Source organism: Trachypithecus francoisi, unplaced genomic scaffold (genome assembly GCF_009764315.1).
Source record: "Trachypithecus francoisi isolate TF-2019V2 unplaced genomic scaffold, Tfra_2.0 Lachesis_group9, whole genome shotgun sequence".
Taxonomy (NCBI): domain Eukaryota; kingdom Metazoa; phylum Chordata; class Mammalia; order Primates; family Cercopithecidae; genus Trachypithecus; species Trachypithecus francoisi.
Window position 1 is genome coordinate 30,199,597 of NW_022681474.1, and position 27,801 is coordinate 30,227,397.

General features: G+C 39.3%; 1 protein-coding gene across 3 annotated transcripts in view; it reads right to left on the minus strand.

Annotated features, from left to right (window-relative positions):
* The window catches only part of ARMC4 (armadillo repeat containing 4), a 206,319-nt gene that overhangs the window by 145,869 nt on the left and 32,649 nt on the right, over nucleotides 1-27,801 (minus strand). For all 3 annotated transcript variants that reach the window (XM_033208997.1, XM_033208995.1, XM_033208996.1), the window contains 5 exons: nucleotides 23,955-24,102; nucleotides 7,507-7,653; nucleotides 6,906-7,115; nucleotides 2,303-2,545; nucleotides 1,731-1,841 (listed from right to left, as the gene is read on the minus strand). In XM_033208997.1, coding sequence (XP_033064888.1) covers nucleotides 1,731-1,841; nucleotides 2,303-2,545; nucleotides 6,906-7,115; nucleotides 7,507-7,614 — 672 coding nt within the window. In that variant the 5' untranslated portion in view covers nucleotides 7,615-7,653; nucleotides 23,955-24,102. The remainder of the gene's footprint in view (nucleotides 1-1,730; nucleotides 1,842-2,302; nucleotides 2,546-6,905; nucleotides 7,116-7,506; nucleotides 7,654-23,954; nucleotides 24,103-27,801) is intronic.

A 27,801-nucleotide genomic window follows, 5' to 3' on the forward strand; every position in this document is an offset into this window, starting at 1 on the left:
TTCGCCATGTTGGCCAGGCTGGTCTCGAACTCCTGACCTCAGGTAATCCGCACACCTCGGCCTCTCAAAATGCTAGGACTACAGGCTTGAGCCACCGTGCCTGGCCCATATATTGAAGTCTTAATTCCCAGTACCTCAGAATTGACTGTATTTGGAGACAGAGTTTTTAAAGAGGTTATTAAGGCTAAAGGACCTCTTCAAAATTACTTGGGTAGGCCCTGCTCCAATAGGACTGCTGTCCGAGGGGAGACGATGACACCGGCATACACTAAGGAAAGATAATAGGAGGACACAGGGAAAAGGCAGCCATCCGCAAGCTGAGGAGAGAGGCCTCAGAAGAAACTAACTTTGGTCTGAGACTTCTAGCCTCCAGGGCTGCGAGGAAATAAATTTCGGCTGTTCAAGCCACCCAGTCTGTGGTATTTTGTTATGGCAGCCCTCCCTCACAACCTAATACAATTCTCTACTGAAATGAATCCCTGTATCTCAGGCTGGAGTCCAGTGGCGTGATCTCGGCTCACTGCAACCTCCACCTCCCGGGTTCAAGTGATTCTCCTGCCTCAGCCTCCTGAGTAACTGGGATTACAGGCACACACAACCACACCCAGCTAATTTTTGTATTTTTGGTAGAGACAGGGTTTCACCATGTTGGCCAGGCAGGTCTTGAACCCCTGACCTCAAGTGACCTGCCCATCTCAGCCTCCAAAGTGCTGGGAATAGAGGGATTACAGGGATTACAGGGCCGCGTCCGGCTCCTTGTATCTTTTTGGCATACTCTCTGATTATGCACATCTTAATTGCATTCCTCTAGCAAATCCACTGTGATTAGGTAGAAGCAGACGTGAATAGTAACCAGCCATCCACAACTTTGTCAAGGCCATTTTTCTCCCTTTACCATTCTAATCTGTTTTCTGGCATACTATGAAGTGTACCATACACAAAAAGTTAGTGTAGATTACAATAAGTAAACCAGTAAAAAGATAAAACAGGAACACACACACACACATACCCATTCCTCTGGCTAGTCTTGGTAGGAGATAAATGCCCCAAGATTATTTAAACAAGGCATATTAAAAGCAATATAGAAGCATCATGTACTTATTTATGTATTTTCCACTAAGTACATTATTTTAGGAGACAAAGACGCATATGTGTCTTCTAGAAACAAATTGTCACAGATGTCAAAGCAGGTTTCTCTGACTTATATAAGTTGTCTGTCATTACCACAGGACAATGGTTCTTAGACCTAACTGTGTATGAAAATCCAATGGGGTACTTGTTAAAAATGCAGACTGGGCACGGTGGCTCATGCCTGTAATCCCAGCACTTTGGGAGGCTGAGGAGGGAGAATCACTTGAAGCCAGGGGTTTGAGAGCAGCCTGGGCAACATAGAGAGATCACTGTCTCAGAAAAAATAAAAATAAAGAACATTAGCGAGACATGGTGGTAAATGCTCTAGTGTGCGCTACTTGGGAGGCAGAGATGGGAGGATCACTTCAGCCAGGAGATTGAAGTGACAGTGAGCTATAATTGTGCCATTACCCTCCAGCCTGGGCAACAGAGCAAGACCCTATCTCTAAAAAAAATAAAATTAAAACTTAAAGAAAAAATAACTAAATAAAGTGCAGATTCCTGAGTCCCATTCTCACAGAAGGAAACCACATGGTTAGAAAACTACCTTAAACTATGTGAGAAAGAATGCCAACAATCGCTGGAAGAGTTCATCGCACCTGGTAAATGGCCATGGCGCAGTGTTCCTGCAGCTCCTCGTTCTCACTACTTAGGTTCTTGACAAGGTTTTCAATGATCCTTTCTGCTTTGATTGCAGCCCGGTAGTTTTCCTAGGAATAAAAATCTACGTATTTATGTGTCTAAGGCATGAATATAAGTATCTGTTTACATTTAGTAATAAACATGCTGAACAAACTTTCTTAGGAAATAATCACCAAAGAAAATACATATATCTTATTGATATCCCTACATCTATAAGAGAATTAACTGAATTAATATATGTGTGTGTGTATATATATATATAGTGTGTAGATATATATGTCAGCATATATATGTGTGATATATATAATGTCAGTATATGTGAGATATATAAATACATATGTGTGTGTATATATATGTATCACAGATATTGATTTCATTAATGTCCTATCAGTTGGATCTTCTCTTTCTCATAGAATGCTGACTTCTTAAAAAAAAATGTCCTTGAGCCATCAAGATAACCTTAAAAACAACTTTTGGACTAAAGAAAGTCAAGTTGAGAAGGCAAGGGAAGCAGAACTGGCATGAGTACCTCTGATGCACACTCTTGCAATGTCCCCACCACTGGAATTAGCATGTTTTCATGAGAAGTCTTCAGCAGCCGAGCCAACAGAGGAATGCCCCCAGCTTTGCGGATGGCTTCTTTATTCGTATGACTCTTACTGCAGCTCCACAGAGCCAGTGCCCCACAGCGAGCCACTTCCACATCTCTGGCCTCATACAGACTCGATTGGGCAGGTTTTGTGGAATCATGTGCACAGTCCAGTAGAGCAACCTACAATAATACATAAATCCAATGTTCATGGAAATCTTAAAAAGGACATTTAAGTCATTCTTCAATAGCTACAGGGTTGCTTACCAAGCTCACCTCCATCAAAAACAAGAATGCTTTAAAAAATCAATTTTCATACTCCATAGCAGCCAGGGAAAGCAAACAAACAAAACCCTACAAAAAAACTTTCCTCCAGATTTGGGAGCTTATACATTTCCTTCCCACAAGAAATGTAAGCCCACCAAGATAGTATTTTCTTAACATGGCTCTAATATTTACATTAATCATATTTGTAAACCACATCCTCAGCCCAAACATCTCAGAAAACCAGCTTCCCTAAAACCATCAGCACTTTCTAAGGAGAAATGAATGGACTATACACTATTAAAGCCACAAGACCTAACCAGGAACAGTGGTTGATGCTTGTAATCCCAACACTTTAGGAGGCCGAGGTGGGAGGATCATTTGAGACCAGGAATTAGAGACCAGCCTGAACAACATAGCAAGATCCTGTTTCTACAAAAAAAAAAAAAAAAAAAAACCGCTGGATGCACGCCTGTAGTCCCAGCTACTCAGAAGGCTGACGTGGGAGGACTGTTTGGGTCCAGGAGTTCAAGTCTGCAGTGAGTTATGATATCAACACTGCACTCCAGCCTGGGCAACAAAGCAAGATCCTGCCTCCAAAAACAAACAAACAAACAAACAACAACAACAACAAAAAAAACATGAGATCTCTTTGGAGGACACAGCCTACCTCATATGCTACCGAAACCAACCAAACCAAACAGCACAACTGCTAGCATCCAGTTTTTTTCTTTACAATAACTAAAGCCACTGAAGAGCTTAAGGGGAAGGCAATTTACTACAAGAATTAAGCAGTATGTCAGGTTGCCCCACGGAAGAGGGAAGCCAGACCTCCCTAGAGCTGTGATTGGCTGTCAGCCATCCTTGCAGGCTCACTGTCTCTATCTGGGGCTTGGGAGCAATCATCTATGCATGTCTACTCCATTATTCTCTCCCTGAAGGTCAAATTCCACAGATACTGCCCATAACCATCAATCTCAAATTTATAAGGGAATAATAGCCCAGGCTAGGTAGAGTCTCTCAATTCCAATTCCAAGTTCCTGGGAGAGAGATCCAGTGGGACTGGCTTGAGTCAGGTGGAAACTCCTGGTCTAATTAGTTATGGCCCCAGGAAAGATGGGGATGGTGGTACGGAGGCTTCCAGGTACTGACTGCAGATGGAATAGCAACGTGGGAAAAACTCGAAGACCGTGGGATTGAACACAGATGCACAACAATAAATGATGCAGTATGGAAATGCTCAGAAAGCCCGTACCATTTGTGACTGTTTTGGAACTGCGTGGTGGTTAGGAGGTGCTCCTCACAATCTTTGCCTTCCAAAACTTTATTCCTTGATTTAACCCACTGCCACTATGACCAGCACGACTGGCTGATTCACCAAAAAGTGGTTAAATAATTGTCTTACTTGTTTTGATGAATCTTTCTTAAATGTATGTATAGATCATAGTTATTTCAATGAATTTTTTTTTTTTTTTTTTTTGGAGATGGAGTCTTGCTTTGTCACCCAGGCTGGAGTGCAGTGGCATGATCTCAGCTCACTGCAAGCTCCACCTCCTGGGTTCACACCATCCTCCTGCCTCAGCCTCCCAAGTTGCTGGGACTACAGGCGCCTGCCACAATGCCCAGCTAATTTTTTGTATTTTTAGTAGAGACAGGGTTTCACTGTGTTAGCCAGGATGGTCTCGATCTCCTGACCTCGTGATCCACCCGCCTCAGCCTCCCAAAATGCTGGGATTACAGGCGTGAGCCACCGCGCTCGGCCTTCAATTTTTAATGTTGGATGTGTTGGGGTCTTCATTTAGAAGTCTGGTGATACTTTTGTGACCAGAAAAATGCCATAGGAACTTAGTTCTTGTTTATATCAGTTAGTCTATTAGGAAAACTGGTTTTGTTACATCTTGTTTTGCTTAAAGTCACAATTTGTAAGAACCTGTTGATATTGAATGAAGACTTACTGTACTAGGTTCTTGAATGTGATGCATAAAACATATTTTATATTACATTATCCATTCTTATAATTTAATGGGAGTAGTGTCAGTAGACAGTCACATCAACCTACCAAATTGTTTCATTATTTAAGCAGAATAATGATAATCATAGTAATAACTACATTTTCTGTACCATTTTAATGAAAATTTTCAAACAGAAAAGCTTAAAGAACTATACAATGATTGCACACAAACCTCCCTACATCCACCACCTGGAGTCTCTAATTAACATTCTGCCACATTCGTTTTATTACATATTTCACCATCTATTCATCCATCTACCCAACCGTAAGTCTATCTTATTTTTGAAACAAATACATGTATAGTGCTTTACAGATGACAAGTGAAAACACAGAATGTCTTTTGGAAAGTTTCTGAACACATTTTTCAGTGTACCTATTTACATTAAAATTCATATTTACCCAACAGGTATTTATTAACCCTTTATATGGGTAAGGTACTGGGCTAAGTGCTGTGAAAGACACTAGGATGAATAAGGCCTGTCACCTAAAGTGCAGAAGTGGAAACAATACAGTAAGATAACAGCTCTGGGTGAGACACAAGATCTATTGATCCTTACTAAGAAGGTGAAAACATGTTGACTTTTTAAAGATCTTTCCTAATGATGGCAAAGGTGGTAAGCAGGGTTCTGGTATTTTTCTTTTGATGCCAGCTATTGAGAAAATCATTGTTTCTGATTATAAAAGCAAGACTTAGACAAAGAAGACAAATTGGCAAATGTAGAAAAGCAGGCAGAAAAATCAGTCATCGATTCAGAGAAAACTCCTGAGAGCAATTTGTGTGCTTATTTCCAGTGGGTTTTTTTTTTTTCTGCACTGGTGGGTACATCTTTAAAAATTGGGATCATAGATAACAACAGTTTTTAATCCTGTCATAATTTTATACAATATTAAATATTATATATTTTATTCCTTGCTATTAAATATACTTTCAGGCTGGGTGTGATGGCTCACGCCTGTAATCCCAGCACTTTGGGAGGCCAAGGCAGGCAGATTGCCTGAGCTCAAGAGTTCAAGACCAGCCTGACCAATATAGTGAAACCCCGTCTCTACTAAAAATAAAAATATTGGCCGGGCTTGGTGGCATGCACCTATAGTCTCAGCTACTCAGGGGCTGAGAGAGGAAAATTGCTTGAACCCCAGAGGCGGAGGATGCAGTGAGCCAAGATCGTGCCACTGCACGCCAGCCTGGGCAATAGAGTGAGACTCCATCCATCTCAAAATAATAATAAATAAATAAACTTTCAACACACAATAGTGATAGCTATCTCTACAGACGTTTCTCATGGACACACTGCAGACTATTTCACTGAGCACATACTGCTAAACACCCAGGTTGTTTTCAGCTCTCAGTCTTCTAACAATGAGATGAACAAGAGCCTGCAGCTCTGACTGTCTCCTTGGAAGACAGTTCTCCCAGTAAGGTCCCATCAGAGGCCATGGACCACCAGTAAGACTTACACATACAAGGCAAATTGGCAAATGCAGAAAAATAGGAAGAAAAATCAGTCATGTCTTCTCCTGAGAGCAATTTTGTGTGTTTATTTCTAGTGGATTTACTTTTTATACTGGTGGGTAGATCTTTAAAAAGTGGCATCGTAGGCCAGGCATGGTGGCTCATGCCTGTAATCCCAGCACTTTGAGAAGCCAAGGCAGGTGGATCACTTGAGGTGATCTATCTCTACTAAAAATACAAAAATTAGTCAGCCATGGTGGCAGGTGGCTGTAATCCCAGCTGCTTGGGAGGCTGAGGCAAGAGAATTGCTTGAACTTGGGAGGCTGAGGTTGCAGTGAGCCAAGATGGCACCACTGCCCTCCAGCCTGAGCCACAGAAGTGAGACTGTCAAGAAAAAAAAAAAAAAAAAATTTGCATCAGAGTTGTCAACAGCTTTTAAGTTGTAAAGTTTTTGACGTTTTAAAGTTTTCAGCTCTCCACCGAGCAGCAGGTCTCACTATCTCTTAGCTCCCCTGCATCTACACATGGATGCATTCCTACCAATGTACCATAGGTGGTGACATGTTCCAAAGAGTTACATCTGCTTTAAAACTTTCCTATTTATTTGAAAAATGAGTTTGAAGATGTTTTTGTTTTGGACACTCACTAATATAAATATGCAAAAATAATTCTTAAGGACAAGTGATACAGAGAGAAGGCTCCCAGAACACACTCTCGTGGCTATGGAATGTTCAGTGTGGCCAGAAGGGACAGCAAGGAGCTGTGTGCGGTGGCGGCTGGCACTCAATGACGATGATGACGTCAGGGCTACTCACCAGTTTGGTGATACCCCCGTGCTGCCTCACCACCCGCCGTGCTCTTTTAAACTTGGCGACATTCGCAATAGTCTCGGCTGCCAAACATTTCAGACTCTTGTGTGGAGAATCAAGTATATTCACCATAATTGGTAAGCCCCCAAGGTCAACAATATTACGTCTGATTTGAGGATTATCACTGATTTCCTTCAGTATTTTTAATGAACCAATCTGCATGAGAAAAAAAAAAAAAAGGATGAGTGGTGAATATGTAACCCGTGCTATGTTTTTAAAAATTCCGAGTCTACCTAAAATCCTTCCCCAGTTAAGTTTTTTAAGAAATAGTTTCCATTCCCAGAGGTTACACACATCCGGCATATTATCTTTCATTTAAGTAAACAATCCTCATTCAGGAAGCATGAGAGAGGAATGGAGAAGAGCAAAAGAAAGAAGAAAAGCAGAGAAAAGAGAAAGTGCGTGAATAGAATTAGCGGGTCATCAGCAATAACAGCAGATAAAGACAAGAACCAGGCAGCAAGGAATGGCAGAAACCTAGAGCTAAGAAGAGAGCTGCAGCAAGGTGGGAACAAGACTCCGCATCCGAGGTGACAGAGCCACTCACCTTACATTTGACTTCATCGGTTTCAAGCAAATTTATCAGCACTTCCAGGCCTCCAACGTCTCTGATGGCCAACTGGCAGGTTTCTTGAGCTAAGTTGAAATCCCTCATTGAACACAACGCAATCACTGTAGCTGTCTGATTTCCTCCCTATAAAGATGCAATGCCAGAGAAAGGTTAAGTAACACCACGTTCCCATAGAAATGCACTAAGTAGTTATGAATCCATGAACTAGAAAACGTGTCTCTGAGTGGGCTAGAATTTGTTAAATGAATTGGGTGGAGCTGAAGCTTGGAAAAGCTGTACAGAGCATCATAAAACATTGTTCCAAGAGTCAACATTTAAAGATGGGCTCCTGTAATCCCAGCACTTTGGGAGGCCGAGACGGGTGGATCACGAGGTCAGGAGATCGAGACCATCCTGGCTAACACGGTGAGACCCCGTCTCTACTAAAAAAATACAAAAAACTAGCCGGGCGAGGTGGTGGGCACCTGTAGTCCCAGCTACTTGAGAGGCTGAGGCAGGAGAATGGCGTAAACTCGGGAGGCGGAGCTTGCAGTGAGCTGAGATCCGGCCACTGCACTCCAGCCTGGGCGACAGAGCGAGACTCCGTCTCAAAAAAAATAAAAAATAAAAAAAAAAATAAAGATGGGCTGTCTCCTTTAAACAGCTGTAACATCAGGCAGTATCACCTATTAAAGAGAGTCATGGGGCCAGCCTTGACTCTTATCAGCTGGTTGATAAGAGTTCTGGCATCAGCACTGAAGTAGCTCATCACACACAAAAGCCAAGAAGGCTGTTCATTTTTGTAAAAGGTCCTGGTAATAGACAAGCCTTTGATCCCTGCTTCAAACATAGTACCAATGTTTTAAGGGAAGACACTTTAAATTATGTTTATTTGCACTTAGTAAGCATTATATTTCCCCTATCTACTTGTATATATATAATTAGGTATACAAATAGATCATATATATATTAGATAAGGTAAACATAATCTATTTTGTAAATTTATTCATTATCTACTACCCATTATCTATTGTATAATTTTAAAATACATTTTTAAATATACAAAATATTGTACATTATGTTTATACAGAAATTTAAAATTTTAAATATATTACACATAATATATAAATATAAAAAATATAAACATAAAAATGTATATTTCTATATATATATAGATAATACATAATAGGCTTAGAACAGATCATGGAAGTTACATGCCAGCTGTCAAACTCCCTCCTCCATAGTACGAGCTTGTGCATGTGCAAATCTTCTTGTGAATTCAACATAAAAGGTTAATTTTTAATTTTTTAAAATTTATATATAATAGTTGTACATATTTTGGGGGTACATGTGATATTCTGATGCATGTATAAATTGTGTAGTGATCAAATCAGGATAATTGAGATATTTATCACCTTAAACACCTATCTTTTTTTTATGATGGCAACTTTACAATTTCTCTCTTCTAGCTGTTTTGAAATACATAATAAGTTATTCTTAACTATAATTTCTTTACTGTACTATAATAGGGAACTTGAACTTAGTTATACTATCTCACTGTACTTTGTACCTCTTAGCCAATTTATCTTCATCTCTTCATACCATGTCTTATATATAATAGGGTTAGCACAGAAAATGGAAATTACATACAAGCTTCCCTCCTTCATATCACACTTGTACATATATGCACACCTTCTTGTGAATTCAACACAAGGCTTTTAAAATAAGAAACCGAAATGGGATTATTAGAGGATCCCAAGTGAAGACAGAAAGATTTAGATGTCAGTCTTTCTTCTTACTCCTTTTAAGAAAATTTCTTCTTGCCTCTAGAAATGTCCTCAACAACTGTCCCATGAAGATGTCACTGACAATTTCCATTCCCCACATGAATGCTCCCAATGGCTGCACCAGGCTGTCCTGTACATTCACGATTAAGTTCAGAATGACAAGAGCCTTAATTTTACTATTTACACATAAAATAAGTCATGTTCTTACAGCTCTTAGTGTCTTTTCTGCTTCCCATCAAGGAGAAAAGTTACCATCACCAATACCACCAATTTTCATACAGTTGGTTTTAAAATAATGAAATTTAAAAATCCTCTCTTAATAACTGTCACATTCATAAACTCCCATGTTTGGGTGCATGTGGCTCCCACAAGCCAATACTTCAATTTCCTCTTTTAAAAAACAAAAAGCAGATATTTTGTAAGCCATAAAGAAGAAGCTAGTCTGAGTGTGGAGGCATGCACCTGTAATCTCAGCTACTCAGAAGGCTGTGGTAGAGGGATCGCTTGAGCCTGGGAGTTGGAGGCTGCAGTGATCTATGATCACACCACCACACTTGAGCCTGGGCAACAGAGTGAGACTCTGTCTCTAAAAATAAATTTTTAAAAATAATGATAATAAAGGAGAATCTACATGCTAACCATAATTAATTAAAGGAAATTAAATCAGCACAAAAAGAAAGAAAAAAGAAAATAAGAAAAGCAATGCATTTGAATAAAGCTCTTTTTTTTCCTTTCTGAATTTAAATGGTTAAAAGGAGCCAGAAACCTCCCCAGGAGTGTCTGAAGGAGCAGAGCAGGGTTCCTATATTAAGGGTTTGGAAATCCAAACCAAGTACTTCAGCAAGAGAGAGTTCTTTAGGCAGAGGCTTCAGACTTAAGCATGACTAGAAAGTGCAAAAAGACATGGAACAGTGTGTCATGCCTTGGTTAAGCCAAGAGCCTCCTCCTGCCCCAGGTCCACTCGGTGAAGAAGACTGTCCCATCCTGACACTCTTAATTGCACATGCTGAGGACTTGCTTGACTGCTATTCTTGCATTACAATGTTTTCTTTGGTAGCAATTTTCGGGCTTATACACTCAGCATAATCTTTGTTTCCTATTTCAAGTTGTCTTAATTTTTCTCTTCTAGACAATTTCCCCATCTTTTGAGCTTTGTTTCATTACTTTTACTATAATCAATGACATAAATTCTTAAAGGCCATTTAATTGCAGCAGATGTCCCAAAGGTAAGAGTTTATAGCTTTCCGAATTATCTCTAGGTTAATTTGGAATGCAAAAGACTGACAATTTACAGTTATCATCAAGAAGTTAGACCCTTATAGAAAAAAAATTCTGTAAATCATCAGCTTTTTTTCTGAAAATCTGGAAACATATTCATAGGCTTGAGGGATTTTTTTAGAACAGTTTTATATTAGGGAAAGTTAGTTTTTCCACATTTCAGGATTTAGTTCTACTCTTGTCACTGACCACACTCCCAAAAGGATTATAAATCTTTCAGAATGAATACCAGAGGACAGGAGCCAAAATATTCAACATACAGAGCCACAAATGTTAGCCAATTGCTATTCTTTAAATACCAGCTATGTCAAAGGATTTTTGAATGTTTGTTCCACTTTGTTCAGATGCCATAAATATCGAACTGAGAAGAAACCATGCAAATACACTCCTTTTTCAATTAAATCTCCCCTGAGAACATAATTATTTACCAATACTTATTTTCACATTTTATCATGCATTTGCATTTCTGAGGTTTTAAGAGCTGGAGAAAATACAGTAAAATATGATTTTACTAGCTTCTGAAGGGCTTCGAAAAATGCTTCCAATAAGTGTTTCCACTTCTTAAATTAATGCAATTCTTTTGCTAGTTGTCTCCCTGCCCCGTTGCTTTTCAAACATCTCCAGGCTCTGTCGGCCTTTGGATTTTTTTTTTTTTTTTTTTTTTTTTTTTGCAATTGACATTTCTTCCGATGACCAGGAGGCATTTGTTCATTGTTACCATTAGGTTTTAAACGTGCAGAGATTGAGTAAAAGTCGCTGTCTTTCCCTTTTCTTAAAATCTCTTTTTGAAAGACAAGACGAATTAAAGATAATTTCCTCAACTATGATTTTGCTTTATTACTTCAAATAAAATATTTGAAATAAGCAAGTATTACCCCGTTTGGTATACAGAGCAATGCCCCTCCCTTACCATTGATAAGGAAGAAATAAACATTTGCTAAGTTGAAATGAGCAATGTATTTAAGAGTAAAACAGGAAGTGAGCTGCCTCAAATCACTTTTGTGTTATTTCATTCAACAAATGCACTGCACGCTTCCTATTTGCCATGCTGGATGGTCGGCACTAGAGACACGGCAGTTTACAAAAACAGACACTGCACTTGCCTTCATGAAGCTTATAATGTCGTGGAGGAGAAAGTTTTTTAACTTTTTTAAGCTCACCCAAATAAACAGAAACTATAAATCTGAGAACTGCTACATGGGACAGGGGCATGGAGCTGTGGACGCACATCACAGGGAACTTTGACCTAACTTGGAGCATCATCCACCAGGAAAGAACATCCGAGCTGAGATCTGGACAGAAAATAGGTGATTTCCCAGGCAGAGAAGGAGGGGATGTGATGAAATGTCCACCAGTCAGAGCAGACAGTATATGCAAAAACCCGGGGGAGTAGAGCATGGCATGTTTAGTACCTAAAGAAGGCCAGAGCCCAGGGTGGGAGCGTGGTGCAAGATGAGCTGAAAACCAGCTGGGCTACTGAGCCCAGAGTCTGGGCTGAGAATTTTCATCTTTATTTCAAGATTGGCCAATGTAATTTACCATGATGCCATTTATAAAAGATCACTCTGGCTGCAGAGGCCGTTGGTTGGAGGGGGCAAGCATGGATGGATGCAGTCAGGTTACTTCAGTGATCCAGAGAATAGAAGATGACTTGGAGTAGGAGAGGAGGGTGACTCATCCGGAATCATAAAGAAACTTTTGAAAGGTTTTTATCAACTTGGTTCAGGAAAGGACGCTATAAGTGTAGATGAAACTCCAACTCTGTTGGGCAACAAGCTTGCAGGGTCATCATTGGAAGTTATTATCAGAGTCCCACATGACCACAGTGAGACAGGAAAGCAGGTAGAGAATGATCAGGACCAGAGAGGCCTCTTCTTCTATCCCTACCCCACACGGCTTCTCCATCTGCAATCAAGAAGCAGCCGGTGAGACTTGGAGAGGCGGCACAATTATCACATGGCCATGCAGCTGGCTTTGAACATTCTCAGCATTTTTTCCTTCAAACATGCCACTCAGAGCAAGAAAAACGAACCCCTGCCAGTAACTGCTCATTAACAATCACAGAGGACCTGGTGCCCAGCATGAAGGTTGGCTTAGAGATACTCTTCTCCCGGGATCAGACATGGTACAAGGTGGGTGCTCACAGTGAGTAGTGGTAGACAACCATGTGAGTCAAAGCAGAAAAATACACTGCTTTTCTTCTGTTTATTTGCAAGTCTATTTTATACTGATGACTTAGCACTCAAAAACCTAAGACTCAACAGAACCCTGAGAAGAGAAAATATTGTTTCCAGAAGAAAAATATACAAATATCCTTAAATAAATTAGACTCAGGTTGTTGCATTACAAGCTGCTAAGAATGTTTTATCAGGAAAGGGTAAGGAACAATGCAAGGAGGTTACATACATTCTTTTAATTGTATTTATTTATTTATTTTCAGACAGAGTCTTCTCTGTCATGCAGGTTGGAGTGCAATGGTGTGATCTTGGCTCACTGCAACCTCCATCTCCCAGGTTCAGGAGATCCTCCTGCCTTAGCCTCCCAAGTAGCTAGTACTACAGGCATGTACCACCATGCCTGACACATATGCATTCTTTTTAATTTGCTATGGAACATTTACAGGAATTGACAGTTATTGGAATGCTGTAGTAGTCATTGCAATGCAGAAAAATTTATAGCAAATATAATTATCTTACTAAAAAGATTCAGAAGAATGAGCTGAATAATTATGATAATAAAAATAGTTCAATAAAGTGACTGGATACAAGAGCAGCACTTTAAAGTGGTATTTATACACTAGCAATAACAAATCAAAATGTTTAACTTGAAAAAAGTTCCCATGTTGAAATTAGCAAAATAATAATAAAAATATCTATGACTAAATCTCACAGGAAATGTTTTAGATACACATGAAAAAAAGCTATTAAGTATTACTAAATTATGTAAAAGATTAAATGGATGAATGGTCATACCACGTGCCTAAACAGGATAATTCAACATTATTTAAATTGCAGTTAATCCAAAAATAATTTATAAATTCATGTAAACCAACCAAAATGCCCACAGAATTCTGAGGTTTTGTTAACGTGATTTTCAACTCATTCTAAGATGATCTAGAATGAAAAATCCAAAAAAATTATAAGTTTTAAAAATGTTAAGGTACCTATCTGGTCTACCAAATATCAAAATATACCAAAGCTATAGTAATTAAAACAGCATGTAACTAGCATGGGAACATCCAAATAAGTTAACGCAGAGAAAGATCCAGAAACAAACTCTCACGTGTGAGATTGCAGAATCTGATGAAGGTGGTATCCCAGATTATTGGAGGGAAGAGGAGATAGGCCAATAATCTGTATTGATACAGCTGACTGTCCCTCTAGAGAAAAAGAAGTGAAGTTAGATGCTTACCTTCTATTATACATAAAGTGAATTCCAGCATTAATAATTTGAACTTTAAAAAAAGCTATAAAACTAACAGAGGGAACTAGAAAGTATTTTTGTCCTCTTGGAATGGCTTCAGAAAAAACCTTCCTAGTTCCTAAGAAACAAAACCGATAAGCCATGAAGAAATAGAAGACACTTATTAATGTACAAAAGAGTAGACAAAAAGACGTCCAGCTGGGCACAGTGGCTCACATCTGTAATCCCAGCACTTTGGGAGGCCAAGGCAGGTGGATCATCTGAGGTGAAGAGTTCAAGACCAGCCTGACCAAAATGGTGAAACCTCATCTCTACTAAAAATACAAAAATTAGCCAGGTGTAGTGGCATGCTCCTGTAGTCCCAGCTACTTAGGAGGCTGAGACAGGAGAATTGCTTGAACTGGGGAGGCAGAGGTTGCAGTGAGCCAAGATTGTGCCACTGCACTCCAGCCTGAGCAACAAAGTGAGACTCCATCTCAAAAAAGTAAATAAATAAAAAATAAAAAAAGACATCTGACACACTAAGAAAAAAATAAATATCTGCAATTAGTATAACAGCCAAAGGATTAATTTGCATCATCAAGAATTAAAAAGACAAACAACCACAAAGAAAAATAGGCAAAGGACATAATACAATGGCTATTTGACATATAAAAAAATTGTTAACCTCACTAGTAACTAGAAATATGAAAATTCAAACAAGGTACATTTTGCCCCATGAGAATTGTCCAAAATCAAAAATAACAAAAAGACGACACATCGATGAGAATCTACAACAATGGATTCCAATCCTGTATTAACAACTTTTTTTTATTTTTTATTTTCTATTTTTTTTTTTTTACTTTAAGTTCCAGGATACATGTACAGAACGTGCAGGTTTGTGACATAGGTAAACGTGTGCCATGTGGTTTGCTGCACCTATCAACCCATCACCTAGATTTTCAGCCCCGCATGCATGAGTTGTTTGTCCTAATGTTCCCCCATCCTCTTGGCCACCTCCCCTGACAGGCCCCGGGGTTTGTTGTTCCCCTCCCTGCGTCCATGTGTTCTCATTGTAGATGAACAGTTTCATTACTATGGGGAGGTTTAAAAGTCTATCAATGCCTAGACTCCACCCTGAACCAATTCAATCAAAACTTCCAAAAATGGTACCTGGGCATCAGGGTCTTTTGTTTATTTGCTCCTTCATTTAACAGCCCTGGCTAGTATCACTCTGAGGTTGAAGGTCCAAGGTTGAAAACTATTGGTATGTTACTGGTAGAGTGTAAATTGATAGTTGCTTTCTGTAAGGAACTATGAAACTTTTTTTTTACATAAACTAAGTTTGTTTTGTTTATTACTCTTCATTATTTCTCTTTAAATTGAAAATTTTTTAATGGAAGTCATCTCAAATTGTAGTGTGCATATATTATTTCTCTCTTTGTTTTAAACAGCTTTATTGACATGTAATTGATACAAAAATCTGCACATCTTTAATGTATACAATTTGATGAGTTTAGATATATGCATATACATCTAACACCTGTGAAATCATTACTACAGTGAAAGTAATAAATGTATCCATCAGCTGAAAATATGTCCTTTGTCTCTGCCTTTCTTGTGGTAAGAACACTTCATATGAGATTTACTTCTTAAATGTTTTAAGTGCACAATATATATTGTTAACTATAGGTACTATGTTGTACAGCAGATATCTAGAACTTATTCATCTTTCATAAATGAAATTTTATACCCAGTGAACAATTACATGAAACTGCCTTAGCTATCACAGTTCATTCCAATCAAAAATCTTATAACTATCTTGGCATGTATATAGAGCTCCCTATTAGTGCTATCAAAAATGTAAATGTGCATTCTCTTTGACCCAAGGAATTCCATTTCAAAGAATCCATCCTATAGAAATAATGTATATATCCAAAGAATATGTAAAAATATTAGCTGCAGCATTGTTTGTAGTACCAAAACTGATTTGAGTGACAACTTAAATGTTATCAATAAGGCAATTGTTCAATAACTTAATGATATACACCTTTAATGAAATACTATGTAGTAATTAAAAGGAATGACGCAGATATGAAAGATCACCAAGACAGAATATTAAATACAAAAAGCAAAATGTAGAATAAGAAATAGTAGGATTTCATTTATGTATATAAACAGAGAAACATCTAGAAGGGAGCTTTCACTTTGCATGGTTTGAAGTTTCACATTAAGCATATATGAGTGTGTTATTTGTATAATATTTAAAGATTTTAAACACAGAAGGGAGTAAGGGAAACAGGGAAAGAATACCATGTTCTTCTGCTATGCCCTGTGTCACAGAAACATCAGCAGCCACACCAGACAGCCACACCCACCCAGGGAGCAAGAGCTGGGAAAAACCACAGCCCTCCAACAGAAATCTCAAAGGCCAATGGACCAAAAAGGGACATGGAATTCAGTAATTTTCCTGCTACTATGCAATTTTAAATAATGATGACAATAGATCCATATAAAGATGTAAAATGAAAAATCATTTATACCAAATCTTATGCCTCTTATTCACTCCTTAACTCATATATTTAGAAATTCTTCAGCATGCAGACGCTGTAACAGGCCATGAGTGTGTGTTTTTGAAGCAGAAAGCAAAGCAGCCTAGCACATTATAGAAACTGGGAACTAGCCAGTACTACTACTCTTCTCCAATCTACTTAGCTTTCTCAAATGCATTTTAGGGGAAAAGTGTATTTTAAGGAACAAAAGTAAGTGTTGCTGCAAATACACGGGGCAAGAAATTCCCTGAAAAGTTCTACTACATAAAACTGCCTTAGATATCACAGTTCATTCCAATCAAAAATCTTATAAATAACTAGATGGGTATGTGTATCATATCATTATGCTCTAGCTGTGCTGGCTCATAGCAAACGTTCATGAATAAACACATTAGTGAATGAATGAATGAATGAATGAGTTAAAGCTTAGGGGAACTCCCCTGAGATTTTTAATATTGTCATTTTTCAGTTGGTAAGTTGATGTGGTAGCATAGAGCTAGCTAGTGGTCATATAAACTGTTAGGAGTCAGTAGCATTGTATTATCATACTGATCTAATTGTCTTTACTCTGCTTTTTCTCCACACGTATTTATTTGTGACTGCCAAGAGACAAGGAAAGTTTAAAGCTCAAAAATGTAAATACAGATTTCCCTTTAGGAAAGACAGAGAGGAGTCTCCATTTCTTCCACAATCTCCTTCATAACAAAAATAAAAGATGACAAATTCTTTTGTGAGCAATATAAGCACACAAGTACCACACATTACCGGTAATCCAAATACTTTAAATGGATTCACTTCTTATACTACAATATTTATGAAAGCATAAATGCAGATTCTGAGTAGACTTTTTTTAGCTGACGGAATTTAAATATGTTATGATTTCAAACAGGCAATTTTAAAAAAATAGTCACAAAAGTTGTCCTATTCATTTGTCACTGACTTTTTTAAGAAAGTCAACCCACATCAATGTAGCAACACATGTACTAACTTAAAGAATGTTCCTCAGGAACATGGTACTCATTTGCCTTTCTAACTACTGGAGTTGATTTGAGTGGATGAACAGTGACCATTGTTTTCCATTTTCGAAATACTCTTTTTAACGAGAATAGCTCTGCGTCATCACATTCTTTTCCATTTTTTTTAAGTAAAAACTTAGCAAAAGAGCACAGTCTAATATGGCCCTCCAAACGTGAATACTGAGTTCCTTTATGGGAAGGGCTCCCTGTTGACTCTTACTCGAATGAAGAAATCCAAACAAGAGAAAAGACAGGAAGGTACAACAGCAAGTTCTGCAGGCCTCCTGGGTCCTGAATTTCTTGACAGTGGAATAGAACAACCAGGCAATGGGCAATAAAGATAGAAGCCTGGACTCCGTCCCAGCCCGCAGCTGCCTTCTGTGTGGCCTGGAGCAAAGAATTTCTCAGCTTTTCCACCAATGAAACAAGGATCAAACTACCTGCCACTCCATACCCAAAACTCAAATAATGGGAAAGGAATTTAATTAACTGTAATTGATTGCAAAGCACATCAAATTCCTACAACAGAAACTCATACAACTTCCAATTACCACTCGAAAGAACTCTTTAACCAATTAAAGTGTGTGTGTGTGTGTGTTTAATCAGTTTATGTAAGATCATTAAGGAACTGAGCCTCACAAATGCAGTCTTTAACAAAGGTTTTCAAGTCTGAGAAATGTCCTTGCCAAGAATCCACCTCCAGAGAAGAAACCCAAAACCTGCCAAGGAGAGAGCTCTGGGGTGTCCCTTCTGAAGCTGGCAGCCCAGTGGCATTTCTGATGTGAATGTCTTTGAAATGTCACTCTGGAATACAGTATTGACCACTGCTAAGCTGGGATCCACCAGGCCTCTTCACTTTTCATGGCCTGAAAATTCTCAATTTGTAGTTTCAGAGCAGAAGCATGGCAAGCAATCTGGCTCATGTGAAAGGTGAAATCAATGCCAGTGTTTGATGAATTTGATGATATAGAACGAACAAATTAGGTTACCCCTCACCAATCCGTTGTGGGTCAGGGGAGAGGATGAATGTGTGGTAATGCCCATCCTTTCTAGCAATGTAACCCCATTGTCACTGTCTTCTCGTCCCTTCCCATCAGATTCACTTGGCATATCACCTGCTGCTGGATTCATCTTTCCAAATCAATGCTTTCATCATCCTTTTCCCCACTCTCCCACCTGGACTCTAATCAAAATCCCAGGTGCAGCTGGCTTCCCACAGGGAGGAGGTACACATGGAGAAATGGCCCTGGGAATGAGCCCTAGAGGCATCCATCATTGCAGCAAGTACTCAGGAATAAGACCGGCTGAATGAAGCACTTCAAAGTATGGGCAGATATCCAACTGTGCTTGCCAATATAACCCTTGTTGAACCTAGAGCTGGTGCCTGGATAATATGGGCATCTTACCCTCTAGTGACAGCTCTAGGAAATATCTTCAAGGGAAAGAAAGCATAGTTCTAGGCCCAGCCTCTGATATGCCTCTAAACTACCAAAAGCTGACTAACCAACCACGTTCTCGGCATTATTCTAGTCTTCTCAATGTTTTCTTGGATTTACTGATCCTATAGTGTTAAATACCATACCCACGCCACCTTTAATCCACATTGAAATGGATTTCAACATGTTTTTGACCTTGGGTCCAGAAATTCTTTTTCATTATAACATGTATAAAATGCAAATCTACTTATAATTATGACCTTTCAATATTTTACCCCACTCTACTGAAGAATACCCATTTGCATGAATTTATAACATATAGTACTTGTAACTAATATTAATTTCCACATTTCCAAACAAAGAAAATATCCTACATCCCTTCTCCTATTTCACAAAGGGGCTCTCCACATACCTTATTTAGAAATGAGCACGATTTCACTGAAGTGTTAGAGAGACTCATAGATTTAGTATGGAGCACAGAGACATTAACAAACCATCTCCTTTAATCGCTCGAGTTGATCAAAATCAAGACATTTTCCTTGCGAGATTTTAAAACAATTTTGGCCAGGGAAGAAAATAATATCCATATAAAGTCAGCAAATACAGCAATCAACTAGTATGTCTACAAGAAAGACGGCAGTAACAGGAAGAGAAAGGGATGCAAGAAAAGTGGGAAAGAAGTCAGCAGCAGAAGGCAGGACAGGCTCAGAGGCAGGAAGAACTGCTTTCAGGGGGCTGAGAGTGAAAATAGCAAAGCCCTGCCACTAAGGAACCTCGTCCTCTCCCCTTCGCACCATCAGGGCAGAGGTGGGGAGGTGAGTTTGTGCCCATTAGCAAGATGCCGTGCAAGATACAGCAATAAATTTGATGTGGTCTCTCTACTCAAGAAGTAGGTATTAAGGCAGACAACCTGAACCATTAGGATAGCAGAAGACAGAACATAAGTGCTTATCAGTAAGGTAGCTGAAAAGGAGGTTCATTGCTTCCTTTAGAATTAGGGTACAGCATCATCAGCTACGGGGGAGAAAAGCTGGAAGGTTGGTGAGTAAAAATATGATACATTCATTAATTTAAAAATTAAATTGTGTTCAAAAATTCCAGATGAAAAGAATATATACATATATAAAACTTGCAGGTTGAAATTAACATATGTCAAACCAAATAATGAAATACAAACTCTATTTATGTGCCAAGATATGAGCTCATAGCTCTGGACGAAGAATAAGCTATAGTTCATTGACCTCTTTGGGTATTAATGAGCTCATTAAATCTTTTTTTTTTCCAACAATCACAGACATTACTCTACTTGGAAAATGGTAAACAGAAACTCAGGTCAACATGAACATTTCTCTGCTAGCTTAAATCTACATTTAAGCCATAATTTCATAAATTAAAATGTCAGGTGTATTTATTTTGAGATTACCTAGAGATATTCAATTTTGCATTTCATAGACTTTTAATATCATTTTGTGTCTCCATATAAAATATTTATCTGTGTCAAAAACCTTGAAATCATTTATAGATATGCTTTTCCTTTTATTGGCTATGTGAAGACTATTTACCTGTGGGAACTATAAGAATTCCAGGCAATTTACTGTCTGGCCAAGAATATCACATTTGCACATGATTTATTGATGAATAACTTGTGCAAATTTAAGTAGCACTTCATCAATAAATGTTTTCTTTAGCTGTACTGGGACAGAAATAGTGCATCTCTTTTTGGCCTAATGCTATATGGACTTATCCTAAATAGTTGAAAAACTCAAGACAGTTATCCAGTAATTAGGCTATTATGAGAAACTCTCTTTGCCATGTTCACTGGGAGGATATTATTGAGGCTGTTCACTCTCTCACTCCATGCCTGCCCCATTAAATCCTAAGGGAGAAAATTCTTTCTGCTCTTAGCACCAGGATCAGTTATACTCATTGGCAACTGGTTTGTTTTTATTTTAAGATGCTGAGAGACTTTCCCTCTCTGTACTAACTCACTCTATTTCCCTCCTTTTATTGGTTGCTAGAGAACTGAAAGTTGAAGGCCACCTGCACAAGTCAGTTAAGCCTCCATGCCACACATTTTCTACAGTAATAATAAGCAATAGAAATGATTATCATTGCCAACAGTTACTAAGTACTTTGTGCTAAGCACTTTACATGTGTTATATTTCATTTAACATTCTTAGTAATCCTAATATAACTTTTATTTTTCCATCTTCACCAATGAGGAAACTGAAGCTTAGAGGGGTTAGTCAACTCACCCAAGGCCACTGAGTAAGCGGCAGAATTTCAACTCAACTGGTCTTTCCAACGTCAAAGATCATGCTTCTAATTACTCGGTATTCTGCTTCCTGATCCATCTTTTGTTTCTGCCATTTTGACTCGTTTCCTTTTGCTAATGAAATAAAGATAATGGACCAGGACTCTTGGGAAAAACTCAAGACTCTCTTAATTCATCTTCTGAAAGGCTATGTCTTGGATGGGCGTAGAGGCTCATGCCTGTAATCCCAGCGCTTTGGGAGGCCAAGGCGGGAAGATTGCTTGAGGCCAGGAGTTCAAGAGCAGCCTGGGAAAAAGAAAAGGAAAGAGGAGAGGAGAGGGGAAGGGAGGGGAGGGGAAGACAGGAGAGGGGAGAGGAAGACAGGGAAAGGGAGGAGGGGAGGAAGAAGGAAAGGAAGGAAGGGAAGGGAAGGAAGGGAAGGGAAGGGAAGGGAAGGGAAAGGAAGGGAAGGGAAGGGAAAAGTCAGGAAGTCTAAGCCCCAATGGCCCTGTCTAGAGCTGCCCACCACAGAGAGAGTTGTGTTGGCAAAGTTCTCCACTGCCAGTTCTTTTTTTTTTCCCCCTAGATGACATGCTTTTTGAGAGTCTAGGTGAGGCACTCACAGGAGGCCCTGCGGTTCAGTAAAGATGCACAGGCACCGTTGCAAGCGTGTCCTAAATGTCCCAAAGCTGGACATGGTTGCCATGCGTGCCAGGCTGGACCGCTGTATTGAACTATGTGGTTTGTGCACAAATACTCCTGCCAAAGGGGAGTGCAGGAGCATGTGGCCTGAATCTAGCTTGTGCTCCATGCTGGTGTTTCCAAATTCCCGACAGGTTAATCTTCAAGATTCAGCAATATGCAATCAAAATTCCTAGAAATTTTCATGAGTTCCCAAAATTATATTATTCTGTATTTTTCCTAACATTTCATTACATATCTTTCAATAATAATGAATGCCTATAATAATACTGAATCATTTCTATCATAATAAACATTGAATCATTTTTTGTGGTAGAGTTATGCTAAAAGTTTCAGAGGTTTTCTGTAAAAAAAAAGTAATAAATGCATGATTTATTATTATGAGCCATAATATATGACATAATTATATACTGCAACATGTAAAAACAATGTGCACCTGATATAGAAATTTCATAATACAGAACACTAAATGAGGGAAATATTAACCCAAAATAAATGCCAATAAAAAAATATTTTAAAAATTGACAGATGCCATAAAAAGACTTACTATTTAATAAAGTATCACGCTTAAAATAAAATTTTAAAACTCACAAAATATTAACTGTTCTGTCCAATGCCCTAGAGGTTTGTTTCATGACAATTAGTCCAGACTAAAAAAAAAATTTTCATTTTGCATTGATGTTGGTCAAATCATTAGGAGCCTGCCAAAAGGATCTCCAAGTTGAGCATTAGGGCTTGTTTCGTATAAGGTCATGTCCTTTTTGAAATATGAAAATATTATTTATTTATTTATTTTATTATTATTATTATTTTTTGAGACGGACTGTTACTCTTATTGCCCAGGCTGCAGTACAATGGCATGAACTCGGCTCACTGCAACCTCTGCCTCCTGGGTTCAAGCGATTCTCCTGCCTTAGCATCCCCAGTAGCTGGGATTACAGGTGTGCGCCATCACATCCGGCTAATTTTTTTTGTATTTTTAGTCAAGACAGGGTTTCACCATGTTGGCCAGGCTGGTCTCGAACTCCTGACCTCAGATGATCCACTCTCCTCGGCCTCCCAAGCTGGGATTACAGGTGTGAGCCACTGCACCCGGCCAAAATATTATTTATTTTTAATTGACAAAAAACAATTGTATATTTTTGTGGGGTACAATGTGATGTTTTGATAAATGTTTATATTGTGCAATGATTAAATCAAGCAAAGCCATTGGCAAATGCCCTTGGTTGATTTGACCAAAGACATGGAAAAGCAGAAAGAAAACATGAGTTGAGTCAAATGCTTTTTCACAAATACTTCTGGATGTCGGCTTTACACAAGGCCTAGATATCATCAATATTTGCTATCTGACGTCAGAAATGAATATTAATCTGGGTTTTGGTGAGCCATTCCCCTTGCCCTCCTGCAAATTCAAATACTTAAATATATGATGTGGGCCAATTATTACGTAAAATGTTCTCATAAATGCTATTTGACTTGAGAGAAATGAAAATGGACCAATCCACACTATAAGCACCCACAATGTCTCAGAAACCATGCTATGTTTCAAGTGTGTTTTATTAAACACTTTATAATAGTCCTGTAGTACAGGTATGTTAATTTTATTTCATGGGTTGAGAAAATTAGGACTCAAAACTGTAACATTTCAACAGCTACGTTGCTAGTAAGTGAAACAGCCTGGAGTTTAACCAAAGTCTAGCTTTAAAAATCCGTGTTATTTCTTCCACACCATACAACAAATCATCAAATGGCAGCAAGTCACAGTGTCAGTTGTTTACCATGCCCACTCCCCAGCCAGGAGACAGGGTTGGTACCAAGTAGCCTGGTTGCTCCATGAGGATGAATCTTGCATCCTCAGGGTAATAAGACCTTGCCCTGCACAGCCTTAGATAAAACAACAGGAACGCTTACTACTCTTATTTGAAAGAAACATAAAGTAAACTTGGAAGCAGCATATACATCTTTGGGAAAGTATTTTAAATGAACGTTGCAAACATACTGCCATAGACTTTTCTTACCTTTAAATATTTCACCAGCTTCTGAATTTGCCAGTATTCTGATGGCAAATCTGCACTTGCTTCCTGACGATGGTCAGGTGGCTCTTCATCTTCCTCACTTTCTGACGAGCTATCACTAATAATTTCCTCTATCTTTTCCGCACTCTTTCTAAGAACAATAACAACATACATACACATGTAAGCTACAGTGTGGAGATGGTTATAATCACATTTAGGCAACATGGGCACAAGCAATGGATCAGATACCAACACCTTCTGAGTTCTAGTAAATCTCTATTTTATTTTATTTATTTATTTTTTTTTGAGACGGAGTCTCACTCTGTCGCCCAGGCTGGAGTGCAGTGGCCGGATCTCAGCTCACTGCAAGCTCTGCCTCCCGGGTTCACGCCATTCTCCTGCCTCAGCCTCCCGAGTAGCTGGGACTACAGGCGCCCGCCACCTTGCCCGGCTAGTTTTTTGTATTTTTTAGTAGAGACGGGGTTTCACCGTGTTAGCCAGGATGGTCTCGATCTCCTGACCTCGTGATCCACCCGTCTCGGCCTCCCAAAGTGCTGGGATTACAGGCTTGAGCCACCGCGCCCGGCCGTAAATCTCTATTAAGATCTACATGAGGCCAGGTTCAGTGGCTCATGCCTATAATCCCAGTGCTTTGGGAGGCTGAGGTGGGAGGATTACTTGAGGCCAAGAGTTCAACACCAGCCTGGACAACATAGCAAGGCTCTGTCTCTACCAAAAAAAACCCAAAAAACCTTAATTAGCCAGACATGGTGGTGCGTGCCTGTAATCCCAGCTACTCAGGAGGCTTGACGCTGGAGGATCACTTGAGCCCAGGAGTTTCAGCTGCAGTAAACCATTATTACATTATCACACCACTGCACTCCAGCCTGGGAGACAGAGAGAGACCTTGTCTCAAAAAAAATAAAAATAAAAATAAAAATAAGAAGGAACTGAGGGCGATGAATAAACCTGTCTCTATTCCAGGTGCAATTGCTCTGGGTACAATAATCATAATAAAGAAAATAGTGAGAAATAAACAAGGCTTTTCAGTGAATGTCCTAAGGCTGTGCTTTTCAATAAGACTGCCACTCATTGCATGTGGTCATCTATATTTACAGATATTTGAACTTATTTAACTAAAATTAAAGAAAATTAAAAATCCAGTTCTCCAGTCACACTAGCTACATTTCAAATGCTCAATGGCCCACATGCCTTGTGGTGACCACACCAGACAGCCCAGATATTGACTATTTCTATTATTCCAGTAAGTTCAACTGGGCAGTGCCGCAAGGCCCTAAAGTGAAAGTCTCTGTTACCCAGGAGAGTCAGTATTCAGCACAGCCCTCCGTAATGCCTACACTGAAGTACTTGCAATGGCACAAGGTGGCAAAGAACAGCAATGACATGAACATAATCAGGTTCAGGACCAAAGAGTCAACCACCAACTCTGAGAGGCATCACCATGCAAAGTGTTGAGTTCCACAGAAGTACACCACATTCTGTGGTTGGATGCACGGACAACAGTATTACAAGAGCCTTCTGGAATCCAATATAGGCCCCATGTCCCTGCAGAGGTCCCTCGTGCACACGCACACTCATCACACCAGCTTGTCTCCACCTCCCACCGCCGGATGACAGGTTACTGCCATTGGGTCACCAAACCCACAATGATTTCTCAGGAACTGCTCATCCATCACTCACACGTGGAGAGGTGGTGATCCCAGGATATTTATCCTGATATTGTTTCCCACACATTCCTCATCTCACAGGACAGAAGCAAACCTTTAAATCTTCTAGCTAATTTTAATATTAAATAATATCAACAGCAGCTACCAGTTTTGTCTATTTTGTCCTAGGTACTTCTATTTTTTTGAAATGGGATCTCGCTCTGTTACCCAGGCTGGAGTGCAGTGGTGCGATCTTGGCTCACTGCAACCTCTGCCTCCCGGGTTCAAGTCATTCTCCTGCCTCAGCCTCCTGAGTAGCTGGGCTTACAGGCACGTGCCACCACATCTGGCTAATTTTTGTATTTTTAGTAGTGACAGGGTTTTCACCATGTTGGCCAGGCTGGTCTCGAACTCTTGACCTCGTGATCCTCCCATCTCAGCCTCCCAAAGTGCTAGGATTATAGGCGTGAGCCATTGCACCCGGCCTGTCCCAGGCACTTTATATTCATTGTTTCCAAACTTCACAACCCCCTTGCTAAGCGGGCTCTATTCTTCCCATTCTACAAGCAAGGAAACATCAGAGAAATTAAGAGGAGAAAAAAAATCATTCACTTTGAAGGATCCAGAATTACTTAAAATATGACTCTCGCCAATCACATATTAAGGTGTCCTTAAATATCAAAGTCACAAAGTGAATGACCATTATAGATCACACAAGTTCACAATACTTTTCCTCTAACTCTGAAATCCAAAAAGCTGTGAAAACTATTTTCCCCCCACTGGACTTAACTTGTTGCTAAGGCCTTAGATGAACTGATACTAGACTATTTATGGTCTTTATTCATCTCATCAGTGTGAATATTCATGTTTCACTATAGAAATACTCATGTTTTTGATTATAGGGTATTGGCTCACACTCCAATAGAGGTTATCATAATATACGCTACATAAATTTCATCACCCTTTTTTAAAGTGAGTTTTTCAGAACCCCATGCATTTGGCCACGAGAGTTCAGGACAACAGACCATGGGTTAAATGTCTCATTTGAATTCTCTCAGCAATCTATGAGGTTGTCATTACTCTCATTATAGAGATAACAAGTTAAAAATAATTTGGGCCGGGCGTGGTGGCTCACGCCTGTAATCCCAGCACTTTGGGAGGCCGAGGTGAGTGGATTGCTTGAGGTCAGGAGTTTGAGACCAGCCTAGCCAACACGGTGAAACCCTGTCTCTACTAAAAATACAAAAATTAGCTGGGTGTGGTGGCATGCGCCTCTTGTCCAGTTACTCGAGAGGCTGAGGTAGGAGAATCACTTGAACCTGGAAGGCGGAGGTTGCAGTGAGGCAAGATCATGCTACTGCACTCCAGCCTGGATGACAGAGCAAGACTCTGTAGTAATAATAATAATAATAATAATAATAATAATAATGATGATAATAATTTGAACAAAACTCCATGGTTAGTGAAGTGGCTTTGCTAAAACAAATAGTTGTAATGGGAGCTGTTCATCTTGGTTCCTAGAGGAGTTGGGGTAGTCATTTAACTTACTTGTGCCTCAGTTTCCTCACCTGCAAATTGGGGATGATAATAGCAATTAGTATGTAAAAAGCTTATAACAATGCCTGGCACAGAGAGAGTGTGAAATACGTGTTAGATAGTTCTGTATTATCATGCATATTCATTCAACAAACATGCATGGAGGGCCTGTTGGCTGCCAGGTATCGAGGGCATGCTATTGAAGAACGCGGTCTTTCAGTATCTTTCTTAAACTCCAAGGAAAAGCTGTGGTTTTGTTTTTGAAAATCTGATCTGTTTTAATCTTAGGGCCCACATAAATTAAGTAACTGGTTAGGTTTTTGTCTTTACCTCGATCTTCAGCAAGAACAGAATCAAATCTGTGGTCTATGAGTAATTATGTAAGTTCCCATTATTTTGTAGCTCAGTACCTTGTCCACTTTGGTCACCATCAGAAAATTTTTATTTCTGTGTTTTCTTGTATTGTCTTAGTAAGTTCCATGAAGGCAAGGACCATTTCTGTCTTTCATACTGTCTCCCCTAGCACGAGGAAGGCACTCAATAAATATTTGCTAGGAGAATTAATAAATTAAAGCAGGTATGAATAAGTGAATGAACAAATGAATTTATTCTAGGTTAAGATTTTGGAAGAAGGGTATTTCTGGTGG